The sequence below is a fragment of the Necator americanus genome, chromosome X (assembly GCF_031761385.1).
Source record: "Necator americanus strain Aroian chromosome X, whole genome shotgun sequence".
Taxonomy (NCBI): domain Eukaryota; kingdom Metazoa; phylum Nematoda; class Chromadorea; order Rhabditida; family Ancylostomatidae; genus Necator; species Necator americanus.
Genome location: NC_087376.1, coordinates 3,750,422 through 3,764,038, shown reverse-complemented (window position 1 = coordinate 3,764,038; position 13,617 = coordinate 3,750,422). Strand labels below are relative to the sequence as shown.

The 13,617-nt window shown below is 38.5% G+C and overlaps 2 protein-coding genes across 5 annotated transcripts; one reads left to right on the top strand and one right to left on the bottom strand.

Moving 5' to 3' along the window:
* Nucleotides 1–342: 342 nt before the first annotated feature.
* RB195_021416 (uncharacterized protein) lies at nt 343–2,418 on the bottom strand (the record flags this gene model as incomplete). Of its 3 annotated transcripts, XM_064208141.1 has the most annotated exons (4): nt 343–405; nt 535–1,717; nt 2,257–2,316; nt 2,405–2,418. In XM_064208141.1, 4 exons carry the CDS (start codon nt 2,416–2,418, stop codon nt 343–345), a joined length of 1,320 nt encoding a protein of 439 aa, XP_064064022.1. The 3 variants fall into 3 exon arrangements, with proteins under 3 accessions (XP_064064022.1, XP_064064023.1, XP_064064024.1); XM_064208142.1 differs by lacking the exon at nt 2,405–2,418 and having other exon boundaries at nt 2,257–2,300; XM_064208143.1 differs by lacking the exon at nt 2,405–2,418 and having other exon boundaries at nt 2,260–2,300.
* A 1,070-nt stretch (nt 2,419–3,488) lies between these two features.
* On the top strand, nt 3,489–6,242 carry RB195_021415 (uncharacterized protein; the record flags this gene model as incomplete). 2 transcript variants are annotated; one of them, XM_064208140.1, is made up of 5 exons in its annotated part: nt 3,489–3,562; nt 3,748–4,246; nt 4,538–4,611; nt 4,752–5,547; nt 6,180–6,242. In XM_064208140.1, 5 exons carry the CDS (start codon nt 3,489–3,491, stop codon nt 6,240–6,242), a joined length of 1,506 nt encoding a protein of 501 aa, XP_064064021.1. The 2 variants fall into 2 exon arrangements, with proteins under 2 accessions (XP_064064021.1, XP_013297494.2); XM_013442040.2 differs by lacking the exon at nt 3,489–3,562 and having other exon boundaries at nt 3,962–4,246.
* Between the last annotated feature and the right edge of the window lie 7,375 nt (nt 6,243–13,617).

The following is a 13,617-nucleotide window of genomic DNA, read 5'->3' as shown; positions in this document are numbered from 1 at the left end:
CCTGACACCTAATGCTACCGGATTGACGTCTTCAATGTTCTTTTAAATATATTTTTTGTATTACATGTTTTTTTTTGCGACTTGAACACATTCATAAACAGGGAATTACTTTCCCGAACCCCTAATATAATTTTTTTAATCATGGAGGTACTGTTTACATGAACAAAACAAATTTTAACCCTGAAATGGAAAAAAAACCGTATCTGATTTGAAAACTGTTCAAGACAAAAAAAAAAGAAAAGGTGTAGATAGAAAAGAATGTACATGGATGAACAATGCACCTGAAAATGATTCCAAAAACTAAATATACAGGAAATTTTGGAGATATTCGTTTGGGATCCGTTACAGAAGCCAGCACGAGTTCTCAGAATGTACATGAGGTTTACCACGATATGTGCAATCGACCTGTAAATAATAAAGGAAAATTACGCACGTAGTTTCAAATGAATTTAAATCAAATTAAAACATTTTAAAAGATTGAAGAAAAAACTTAAGACTACTACTACATATTCTAGTTTTTATAATGTTGCTCACGTCTCCACAATGAATCAGGTGCAGCATCAGTGGAGGAACGTCTGGAGGTGGCATCCATCGCTGATCCATTAAATCCGGCCAAATCGGTTTTTTCACCTCTTTCGACGACAAACTAGGCCATTCTTTTTCGGATAACAGAGGAACAACTGAATCCGGCCAGATGGAGCGTTTCTGCTCCGAACAAGTAGTTCGCTTTTCCTGTGACCAAATGGACGATTTTGGTGGTTGCCACCAAGTAGGCCCCTGCGTCCAAGTGGCCTCTTTGTCAATCGACCACTCCGAATCTTCCTGGTTCGAGAATGTATCCTGTTCTGACCATATAGGAAACTCTTTGTTCGACCATATGGATTTCAGATTTGGCCAGAACTGTCCTTCGTGCTCAAAACTCGATAACATTTTATACTCGCTCAACCCAGTCTGTTCATGTGTTGGCCAAGTTTGCTCTTTCTGATTTGACCAAACAGAGCTGTCTTGGAGGCACCAGCTACCTCCTATATGAGAAGTAGTTTGTTCTTCTTGTGCTGACAAGATTAATTGTTCTTCTGACCATCTAGGGACCTCCTGACCCAACCATGAAGGACGTGACTTCAGTTCCGACCACAAATGATTGTTCTGCTGAGGCTGCACAGGCAACTGATTTTCCAGCCACACAGGTTGCTTATGTTCCAGCCATACTGGATACTCTACAGTGGACCACGAAGGAAGATCCTGTTCCAACGACAATAGGTTTTCCTGGTCCGACCACAGAGGTATTTCCTGTTCAAAATGATTAAAAGATGGCTGCTGTTTCGGCCATTCAGGAGCGATCTGCTCCATCCACTGAAATTGTTCTTGATCCAAAGTTTTCGGTGCTTCAGGCTCCAATGGCACAAATTGTTTATGGTCCGACCAGATAGGTGGTTCTGGATTTGACCACGCTGGCACTGTATTTTCTAGCCAAGTAGGTCTCCTTTGCCCAAACCATATCGATCCTGTCCTATCCGACCACACAGATTCTTTGTCATCAGAGAATTCCCCCTCCTCCGATCGAAGAGAAAGAGTGAAATTCTCCTCCGATAACAGACGTTTAGCTTCCATTTTATGTTCCATTTGAAATGTGGACGGGAAAGGAGGAGGTGGTGGTGGTGGCGGTGGCGGTGGCGGTGCATAATGTCCGTAAGGCGGTGGGACGAATGAAGAGGATCTGAAATTAAATGTAGAGAAATGAAGAGTTTTAAAAAAGCGAACACTTAGTTAAAGTTACATGAGTGAGCGTATTCTTAACAATTAGTCTTCTACAAAATACTATTTCTTTTCTTTCAAGTATGGATGATACTGTACCAGTACACCTTTACGGCTCACCTTGAGAAATTTCACTGAAAAGTTGCGTGCGATGATTTTGAACACCATAGAAATAGAAAGGGCTAATATAGACATTTTACATAAATGTACAAATTTTAATTGGATGACAAATCGCAATGACACCAATCACGCTGTAAAAAAAGAACCGACCAAGAACTACCTCCTCCAAATAATTCAAAGATTGTGGGTACCATTGTTATAAACATGTGCCAAAACCAAAAATAGTTGTCTTAATTGTGAACAGATCACTCGTATATTCCTTTGCGCATGTTTTTCTTCAAAAAAAGGGATAAGTGCATAAGTAAGCGAAAGTGTTCACATAAAACAGTACAACAAAAAAAAACAAACGAACAATTTCAACTGTAAAAAGCAAAGACTCACGACCTAACATAAGGACCATGAGGATGTTGATTGACGGTGAACATTGTCAAGCGGATATACCTGGAAAATATTAGTTTCATCAGGCTTAAACAAATCTCCAACATTTTCAAGCTTTAATCTGTAAAATGAATTTTCCCTAGATACTTACAAAGAAGAGTACATCGAACATCTGTTAAAAGTAAAAAAAAAAATTGATCACTCTAAGTATGCACGCCCGAATCGCCTACAAAAAATATGACAGAACCACAAAGGAAACAAGAGAAATATGACAAGAAAAAAAAACAAGAAAAGAATATTGTAAAATTAATGCAAAAACGCAAAAACGTGACAACTAAAAAAAAACTTGACGCCATTTACAGTGTGTACGTGCGCATCGAACACATCATAAAACACGCACGATTGCAGCCTGGGAGACCCCGGCGCTGTTGCGTACACGTAGGTACGTTGCACGGTTTTTTTTCGACAATTATGCTATTTCGGGGTAGGAGTTCTTTCATTCTTTCTTTTCAATCCTGAATAATGTTATTGAACAATTCTTAGCACGATGTAGGTGGCAGGCGAAAAATGGTGCGTGCCGCATTTTTCGAGAAGCTTTACTTTGTCGAAGTGTTTCAGCTGTAACTTGTTTTAAGTGATTTTTTCTAGAATTTCTATGATTATTTCAACAAATTTAACTAATCAAACAATGCTTCTTTGCGTAAGCGAGCGTGCGCAACGCAAGTGATTCGATGCGAAGCGGCAGCGTTGTCTCCAAAGAATAAGATTGTTGTTTTAAAATGTCATTACTTTATTTTTTCTTCAAATGTGACTGTCGAAATGTGATGGAAAGCAAGAAATGAGGGGGAAAATGTAGTTGTGTGGGGGAGGGCTCAGCGGTGGCCATATTTCTGGACGTTCTATCTTACTTTTTTCTTTTTGTAACTTCAGCTTACATGTCATAGATCCTCTAAAACTAATGCTTAGGTCTTAAGGTCCCGATTTATCTAGTGACTTACTCCCAGAAATAAGGACGCCACTGAGTGCACCGCCCATCCCCCCAAGTACATTTTACTCGAAATGACTGATCTATTTCTTTATGTGTTATATTTATTTCCATGTTCATGATTGCAATATTTACATCTACGTCACCATCGTAGTTTTTAGGAGGAAAAGTCGTGTTTTGCGATTAATCCGTTGTAATGTTCCGTTTTCAACTAAATCAAAGAATAAACAGTTGTATTTTAGGAGTGGTAATGTTTCGGAATTGCTCAACTGTGTGTCGCCATTTCTCACATTTAGGTCCCAATCGCCATGTATCCAGCTGTGTGTGAGTGTACCAGTCATCTGTTTTTTTTTCCCTTCTCCCTCTCTCTTTCTAATTGAAGACCAGTAATGTTTGGATAAGAAAATGGCGATGATTTCTCTGATAAGAAGAATCAGTTTTTTTAAGAAAAAAGTTTGAATGAGACAATCTTCAACAAACGTCTAAAGTTTTTTATTTTTTATTTCCAGGGACCTTGGACCAAATGGTCAATACATACTACATCATAGCATTTATAATCCTCCTCGTTCCTCAACAACATTTCCACTGTGTGATTCGAACTTCTCACAGCCATCGTTTTTGACGAATAATTGTACGCCGGTGGAAACTTCTGATTCCAACAATAACTGCTACAATAATATTGGAAAGGATCCACAATCAGCTTTATTACCGCTATCCAAAGGAATGACAATTCCACATCCTATGTCTGAAAAAGGAATCATACATCTGAAATATAAACGCAAACGTAATCCTCCTAAACAACAACAACAACAACAACAACAACAACAAGAACAGGATGAAACAAAGAAGAAACCTTCCGTCAAGAAAGCAGCAAAAAATCGAAAAGCATCGAAAAAACCTGTAACTCGGAACAAATCCACGCAGACAACGATTTCTGCAAATGAAATGGATGAACTTACAAAGCAGGATGAGCAACAATCGTTCCTCGAGTCATCTCAGTGTAACACGGTGAGTGTTGTTGTTAAATTAAAAAAAAAGAATAATTACATTAATTTCTCCTTACCTCATAGGAACAGAAGATTCTTCCATGAATTGATGTTCGTTTCACTACAAATATTTCACTGAAAATAAAAAAAGAAATTGAGTAGGATTTTGACTACTGATTTGATTTCGAATCGAATAGTACTCTTTTTAAAAAGGAGTACACTAATCCAAAGAGAACTGAGAGTACTTTTACCCCAAAATTTTTACTAGTAATTAAAACAAAGAAGAAAAAACATCTAGGTGCACTTGATTCAGGTATCTTCTGTGCTACCAGATACTAGATATCAAATTGTTGTTCCGTTCCCAAATCCATACAGCACCGGATGGTGGTGAGTTTATTTTTATCCTCTCATGCTATAATAAAAATGCTTGATGTAAACAGTGATAACTTATCACAACGTGACAAGAATTTTCAAAAAAGAAAGATAACAATTCTCTTCCAGTCGATAACTAGTTTTTCTCTTTTTAGGTATCTTGTGCCATGGAACCCACCGATCCCTCCGACCAATTACATTCCTCTTGTACCTTTTCCTCCTCCAACTTTCATGCCTCCTCCACCATTTCCTCTTCCATCATTATCTCCTATTCCATTTCATGCTCCTCAAGTTTCATCATATTCTCCAACATCACCATCGATGTGTTCTCGTTCTTCTGATTCTTCTCCTAGCCCAAACGCACAGCGTTACAGTAGTCCTCAACCTGAACTACATTCAGTACTGCCTACTCCACCTAGGACCACTCGAACAATGTTGCGCACTGAAGTAGCTCTGCGTCAGAGGAGCTGCACACCTGTATCACATCACAGGAATTGGGAGGGATGCGAATTTTCAGATCCACCAACTAGGCCCGGAGCTGTAGTGCATCCGCTACTACTGCCTCCTCCAAAAAATTTCCCTACGATGTCGCACACTTTTCCATTTCAACGCCAAAGGAGGTACATACCTGAACTACACCATAAAAATTGGGAGAGACCGCATTGTTCAAACATACCAACTAGACCAGAAGTTGTAGTAAAACCGCTTTTGTCGTCTCCACCTAGAAACACCCATATGACGATGCGCACTGCACCATATCTGGGACAGATCAAGTACATACCTGAATCAGAGCATAAGGTTTGGGAAAGGCATGAGCGCTCAGAAGCACCAAACGCCCTTCAATCGGGATCAGCAACGCTTAAACCATCTACAAAAGATTGTTCGCAGCCGGGATGTGGAATCGAGTCAGCTGTACCGATGGAACTGCTTCATCTAGTGAACTGTGGCACCGTGAGTTTCGTTACTAAACTGCATGATTAGATGGATTTCAGCGTCTTGGATTCAGTCAAGGTATCCTTTCTATCCAATCAACCACTGATAAGGTCAAAACGACATGAAGCACGATGTAGTTGCGTAAGCGGCTGCGCTCGAACCGGTGAGGTGGAGCGTAGCGGTTAGGATCCCGGAGTGAGGACCCTTGCTAGCAGTTCGCGATGGTCCCGCCTCGATTTGAACCGCTTTCACCACCGCGCCGCTTATGCAAGTGCACCGTGACATCACGTCGTTTTTACCTGACTATGTAGACGGGTCAAAACGATGTGAAATCAGGCGAAGCTGTGCTCAAAATGGTCCCGTGGGGCTGGCGGCTGCGATCGAGATGGGACCCTACTCATATCTACAGTCTGACGGCAATAATCGATGCGGTCCCGCTTCGATCGCAAGCGCTAGCTTCACCGCGCCATTTCGAGCGCTGCCGTTCAATAATGCAATACAGCATTTCTCCTCGTGTATCCTATAGTTAATTATGACAGAAACCTGCGCATACGTAGTGAACCGTACAGGAGAAGTTCTGCACTATTAAAATTGCTTGAATAAACAAAAAAAAAACAGATACGAATAAACTAACGTTTGAAAACTTACAGCCATCGTGTGAGAGTCATGGAACTCCCCATTTGCACTCGTCTTTCGGAACATGGACCTTCTAAATCAAGGAATCCTGACGTAGAAGAATATTTGGCAAATGGCTTGGGAAATGTGTACGACTACAAATTATCTACAAACTATTTGGTTTTGAGCTTTTCTTTCTGAACAGAAGTTAAATCGTTGACGTTATTCCTGTGCTTCATTCTATCTTCTGACTTATCATCATTTTCCTTGTAAGCAGACGAATTTTATGATGTTTTAGTTGGTGAACGAATAATTCGTTGTACTAAAAATAGAAATTCATTTTTGGTGCTTAGTTAAATAATGGAATTTCTAAACTAACAAGAATCACTGGTCCTAGATACGCAGAACTGAAAGAATTCTGGAAAAACCAACTGTTTACAACATCTCATGTCAAATGCAAACCTTTCCATAATGGTACGAAGAGAGAATCTAAATAGGACTTGAAATCAAACTCTCAACACCAACATCAACCAAATTCGTACGTGTTTGCTCGATTTTTTCCTCTGTGGATGTGACTTGTTAGTATAAATTCTTGTTTAAATTCCTTGTATGTGAACAAATCCATCTTGTTTATTGTTCTTGTTAATTTCTTAGGAAATGGTATTGTTCTGTTAAATCCTGATTTTTCTTGTTCTTCTTTTGTTCCGTTCTGATTTTTCTTCATAATAAAATTTGAAAAAAAGGCTGAAGTCGATCGCAAACCCATACTCCTACTAGATCATACGGTTTGTAAGATCTAGTAAACAGTAAACACAAGCCAAACACGTTCCGTATGCTATGGGGGGGAGGGCTGAACCGCGCTCTTATTTCATAGAAATCGATAGCGTATGCGTATTCGCATAGGGACCATTGATCAACGGTGTGCATTTTGTTTTTCTTTTAGATTTCATGCTTGACAAGAAAGGTAATGTATTAAGTAATTATTGATTTATTTATTATTTTCGAATTCTTTATAACGCATCAAAAGAATACGTGTACTCCTACCCACTGTACTATAGGGTCCCATAAATTTTTGGATCCGTTGTCAATTCAATTTACGAACGAAAAAAAGTTCCACAAGCAGATGAGCAAGAATTACCAAGTACAGACTTTTTCACTTCCAGTTGTTTTATAAAGAGTTTAAAAAACCGAACATGCTTCGAAATATCAGAAACCGAGGCGGGAGAAGGAATGCGAGTATGCGTAGAAGTTGCCGGCTGTTAAGCTCCCGGATCACCGCTGGATAGGGATGAAACCTAAGTCAATGTATGATTAGCTGTGTATTTGAAGTAAATGATCTATTACGATCTGCGACTTCAGTTAAAGGCATCACCCCACGAATTTGAAGTTGTGCAAATTTTAGGTGGAGTATTCTTATAAGGGATAGGAGATTATGGAGAGGAGGGTGATTCCGTCCATTTCTTCCTGATTGCCATAAAAAAACGGTCCGGAAGATGCGGCGCGTGCACAAGCCTGACGCGCTCCAGTCGAACTCGTTGCAGAAGATAGTGCACCGGATCGCTCGAATCCGTATCGTCCGGGCCATTTTTTACGGCAATTAGGAAGAAATGGACGGAATCACCCTTCTCTCCATAATCTACGACCCCCTATACGAATACTCCACCTGAAATCCGTACCACCTCAGATTCGTGGAGTGATGCCTTTAAGTTTTAGGGGCCCGATTGACTTAGCAGAAATAAGAGCGCGGTTGAGTGCCCCTTCCCTCCTCAGAACTACACTTCACCACCATACTAACCCTCCGGATTCCTGTGATTATGGCTGAGATATGTGTATATAGCTAGAGTGGATAGTACATAGTTAACTCGAATCACATGGGCATACATAGTGCATGGATATGAACGCAAAGGACAAATTAACAGAACCAGCAATAAAACTACTAGGAAGTTATACAAATAAATGGAACCAAACAAGTATGGAATAGTACCTCGATTACCGTTAAAAAACGAACTGATGGAAGACTTGAGCCGATGGAGGGCTATTGACAAATTGGACAACCTCGACACAGATGCAGGAAGGGCTTTCCATCCAGGACCAGGTGCTGTTTTAAGGGCGTTAGTAGCGCTAACGGCTTTGCAAAAGAATAGAAAAAAGGAGTGAGTGGAGTCAGTCAAGAGGGGAAGTAGTTCCATGAAGTAAACTGATAAAAAAAAACAAATTTAGAGGTTCAAAAGCTACATATAGCTGACTTGGATTGGGGTGTTAAGGTAGGCTCCTGAGTCTCCAGTCAGATGAGGAGGTGTCAGGAGTTTCTGTTCAGTTCGAAACAGAGGAAGAGATACAAATTTTATGTTTTTTAATACCTCACTAAAAAAAGTAAATTTGTAGAAAGTAGTAACTTTGACATCTTCACTAGATTTACATTTTTCATCTTTAGATCTTTAGATTTTTTCTCTTCAGACCTAAAAATAAATCACAGCGCTGTATTGTGTTCGAATTTCCGGTATATGGATATGGTATGGTTGTTCTAGCATATCTATGTACCACATACAGCTAGCATACCAACGTATTTTTATTTTGTTAAATCCATAAAATAAATTAAATAAAATCCCCTGCACTTGTACTCGAATTGCCTCATAAACAATCAAAATACCAAATTTCCTCGCTCATTCCTTAGTGAATATGGTTCCGTAATGTCGACTTATTCGAGAATTAAAACGACCTGACTTGTGGTGCAATTGCGTAACCGGTTGCGTTCGAAGCGGTGGGGTGGGACCTTCCCTCCGCTCCTCAGTTCGATTGGAGCTATTCAAGATCCAATGCGGAATTATTTACATACGCAACTACACCACACATCAAGTCATTTTAACCCGACAGTACGAAGGAAGAAAGGGTAATGGGCTACTACAAGTAGCAGTGTCCGTAGAATGGGAATATTAATTTTTATTTCAAGTTAAAATTGCCGCAGTGAAAATTTATCGTGTCCTTCAATGCAAGCGGACCCATCCCATTGACAAAGCGGGAACAAGGAGATTACCTCAACTAGATTGTCATAAGTGAAAGATAAAGGATAAAGTGTATGGTGCTAATCAATTCGCTTGGGATGCGCCACCACGTTCACTTCAATTCGGAATCGTTTGAGCTTTACGAACGTGCAACTGGCCTCTACCGTGACTTTCGGTGGCTAGTCGATGTTTCAAGTCAGTGTTTTTATCCTTCCAGACAAAGACAACTTATCGACTCCGAAGGGATGAAAGGCTCGGTGAGCACTAGGGCGGATTCGAACCTCTGATCGACAGCGGAACCTCTTACCGACTACGCCACTCCCCCATCCTAGATTGTCATACAAGTATATATACTTTATGTACTTTACACTGTCTTCGTAGTGTAGATGTTCAGTAGATATAGTCGGGTCAAAACGACATGAAGCGTATAGTTGCGTAAGCAGCTGCGCTCGATGCGGCGCGGTGGAGTTAGCGTGCGGGATCGAGATGGGACCAATGCAAACTGCAACGATAACTGGTGCTAGCAAGGTCCCCTTTGATCCTAAAAATCCCAAAAATTGCTTCGCTCCATCCCACCACATCGAGCACAGGCGCTTACGCGACGTGCACCGAGCTTCAGGTCGTTTTAACCCGTCTATAGCAATACGCAGGATACACAAAGGAGGTAGATCGAATTTCTTCGTGGTGGTGCTGTCCTTCGTTTATTCGTCTCGACTAATTTAAGAGTCGTTGATTAATGGATCAAAGAGGGTGGGTGAAAAATGTCCAGCATATTCGGAACTCGTAATGTGTTTAGTGTGTTACTCAATTTGTGTCACTCTTTTTACATAGTTCTTAGCTTTCGTATGTTTCAATAACATAATCCACTATTTGTTGAACCTTTCAAAATCTTTACCGACTCCAAAAAAGAACAAATTAGCAAAAAAAAAAAAGAAATATGGTGGAAGTTCCGAATTCTTTCCTCACTAAATCAGTACATCCGTACGACACATGCTTGATGTGCTTCAACATATGGTTTGCGACTGGCATTGTTTATGGAAACTAATTGAAATGCTTTTTAGCGGGCTTCTGCTGAGATCCAGGCACTATCATTCAATTCTCGTTTACTCTAATATTTACAATTATTTTTATTTAGGTAAACTTATGGAACGAATATGAAATCGTCAGTTTATTATGTAATTTGAACAAAATGGCTAGTCGTTTAATAGAAAACTGACTAACATTCAATAATAAATACTGTTTTATTTACTATTACTTAGTATTATTATTTACTATTTTTAATAGCTACTTACGTTATTATTCATTCTGAAGTGTATTTCCATTTGATACTACACTCGTTATTCCTTTTTTTTCAATTGTCCGGATGTTTGAAGATACAATTTCTATTTAGCACATTTCCAATATTAAGTACAATATTTTTTCTTGGCATTGGTTCTTCTATTTCCCTTTTTCCACGCGCTTGAATTTCATTTATATGAAAAATTCCCATAGAAACAAGTGGTTTGAGCAAGTGATTTTTTTTTGTTATCTAAAGTTCAATCTCATTAATTAAGTGCAAACAATGTTGTTCTCTCCAGTTGTTTACTACTAAAATATTATTTCGCCCTCATTTGAACGCATCGTTATCGTTGCGTAGATCAAATTCTAGATCAAAAACTCAGTTTCTACCGCAATCAATATAGTGGTTGATAAGCGTATGTGATTCGATTTGTTCTACGAATTTGCTAAATACTGGCGATGATACCTGGGATGTTTATGTTTTTTTTTGTGTGTGTTTGTGTTACGGTATTTGTCTCTTGGCTACTTTTGTGGTTATCCACTGGAATTTAGGCATTTTTTATGCCATTCTTAAAACTATTTTTAAAAAAAATGTTTTTCAGAGTTAATGATGTTAATCTACTGTTTACAGCAGTTAATTACTTGCTCGATACGCCCTATATATATACACTTTCAAAATTATGTCTCTTCGATTTCCACAGATTGCTCATTAGTTTTAATTGCATAATTATCCGCACTCTTGGTAAATGAGTGATTGAGGTAGGAAAACGTAAGCACGTACCATTTGGTAAAATACGAAAAGTCACTGAATTATTCCCTACATATTCTTCGCCCAAGAAAATCCAACGAAAATCCCAACGTGATGTGATCGATAGCGAAATGAATGAGTTTCCGGGATACCTGTGGGATATTCCTGAAAATGTCCTTTTTTTTGTGAACTATTTTTGTTATCGTGGAAAAAATAAACGGTACTATTAACAAAATTCCACCGAAGTTTGTTGAGAGAGTTTGTTTGAGAGGAGAATCAATAGATCAATGAGATTGATATTTCTTTGAAAGACCACTGATCTATGTTTTTAACCTGTGCATACGATAATCACTCCACTTCGAATTCAATCGAAATTTTTGAAAATTTGAAACGCGATAAGATGCTTATCTCAAAAATGGGTCTTCCTACAAAAAATGCTTACCTTAAAAAGCTTAAAATTTGCTACGTATGGGGTTTAAGGAAAAGAGCACTGAGTTTTCTACTGCATCTTCGTTTTTTTTTTAGAAATCGCAATGTTAAGGACGTTTTTGACTGGGTCCCAATGTCTAATTACTTAGAAGAGGTCAAATCGAAAAAAACCGGAGTTTAAGAGCTTCATTCACTATTCTCAGAAAAGATATAACATCAGTTATCGGCTTCTATCTAGTTCCTCTGTAATGTTGAGGATTAAGAAAAAAAAAACAAGTAAACAAATAGATATTTGGTCCGCTTGTACATATATATCTGGTTAAGTACCCGATTCTAGATATCGAGTTCGGTATCGGAGATCATTCAATATTTGATCTTCGTATCGAGAACATTCCATTCCAATCTTCCGTTGCACCATTCGAGTGAATTGTTGTAAACGATAATTTTATAGATTTTTTTTCCAGATATCAGATATCTATGTGGTGAGTGAATGTGGATTTGTTTACACTTCAAATATGTTTTTGATTGGTAAACTGGCAAAAATTAGTTAAGGAAATAGTTTCTTTTTTTTTGAATGCGAATTAATTAACCCTTACTAGATATCATATTTAATCACAAATTGATAAAAGTTTAATAGAAAACATTTTATTATTGTTTCATGATTTTATATTCGCCCCACGGACGGATCTCCCCTAGCACAATTTTTAGTAGGCCAAGTGCGGAGTGGTTGTCCTTCTCGATTTCAGTTATTTTTTTTTGTGACAGCGACTCCATTTCGATCCATTTTGTTAAGGATTATTTTCACTCCCAGAATCTAATGTCATTAGTCTCCTACAAAGTACTGACATGTCCAGAATGTTGTGTTTACTCCTATGGAGTTGTTTATGAAGGTGTGTATTGCTGTCAAATTTAGTAGCAAATATTTCCTCGAAATTTAGAGCAGTTTGAGATCTGAGTTCTTTTTCGGCTTCAATAAAGCTTTAATCCTGAGAAATTTTGTATCTCGAACTCATTGCACCACAAACCAAATTATTTGTACTGACCCGTATTATTTACTATTAATTCTCCCTATGGAGTTTATTTGAAATATCCTGAGTAGCACCACAGCGAAAAATCTATTCAACTCATTATTTGAAAATCTGGCTAGCTTTTTTTTTCGGATCGCTTCCATTTTTCTTCTTTCTATTTATCCTAGGTGAAGTTTTCGGGAGGCTCATGGCCCGATGTAATATTTTTTCAGGAAGATTATGACTTTTGTGTGTATTTACTTAAGATCAAAAGTTTTTTTCAGTCAATATTTACAGTTGCAAGGAAAAGTATTTCTTGGTCAGGATATCGTACTTCTCAATGTGTTTTACTTGATTGGCAGGAGCAATCAGTTTTTTGTGCCTATTTTAAAGTTTCTTCCAAACAAATGGAGATGAAAGCTTTCACTTTTTTTGAGTTATCCTAGAAAGTTTAAGTAAATTTTGTGGTCCGATGCTATGATGACAAATGAATAAACTGTGACTGTGAATGCCACTCTGCCTGCTGTTTAATTTCTTCCAGTAATCATGATGGATACCTATTCCTGGCTTAATTTTGAGAGCTTTTTAAATCAGCAATGAATTATATGTGAATTAAAGTGATTGGATTTAACGCATGTGTATATTTGGCAATTTTTTTTCCTTAGCATCAAGGGATTTCTAGAACCTAGATCCACTGGTGTATGCATGGAAGAATTTTACAATTTTTCGAGGTGTTGTTAAATAAACAGAACAGTACACATTCAACAGTTGACAGTTGGTCTTGTGACGAATTCTAATGTCGCGACAAAATAATGACACTTGAGGGGAAAAAACACGATAGGAATCCCGTCATGACACACCAGCATACGTATGTACGTATGTTTGTATTGGAAACCTAGCGTGAGGCCATTGTCAAGAATGTGGGAGGAGGAGGAAAACGGAGGTGTGACGGTTGAGTGATGATGCGGTTTACGACATCATCCCTCAATCACAACACCAATACGTCGAT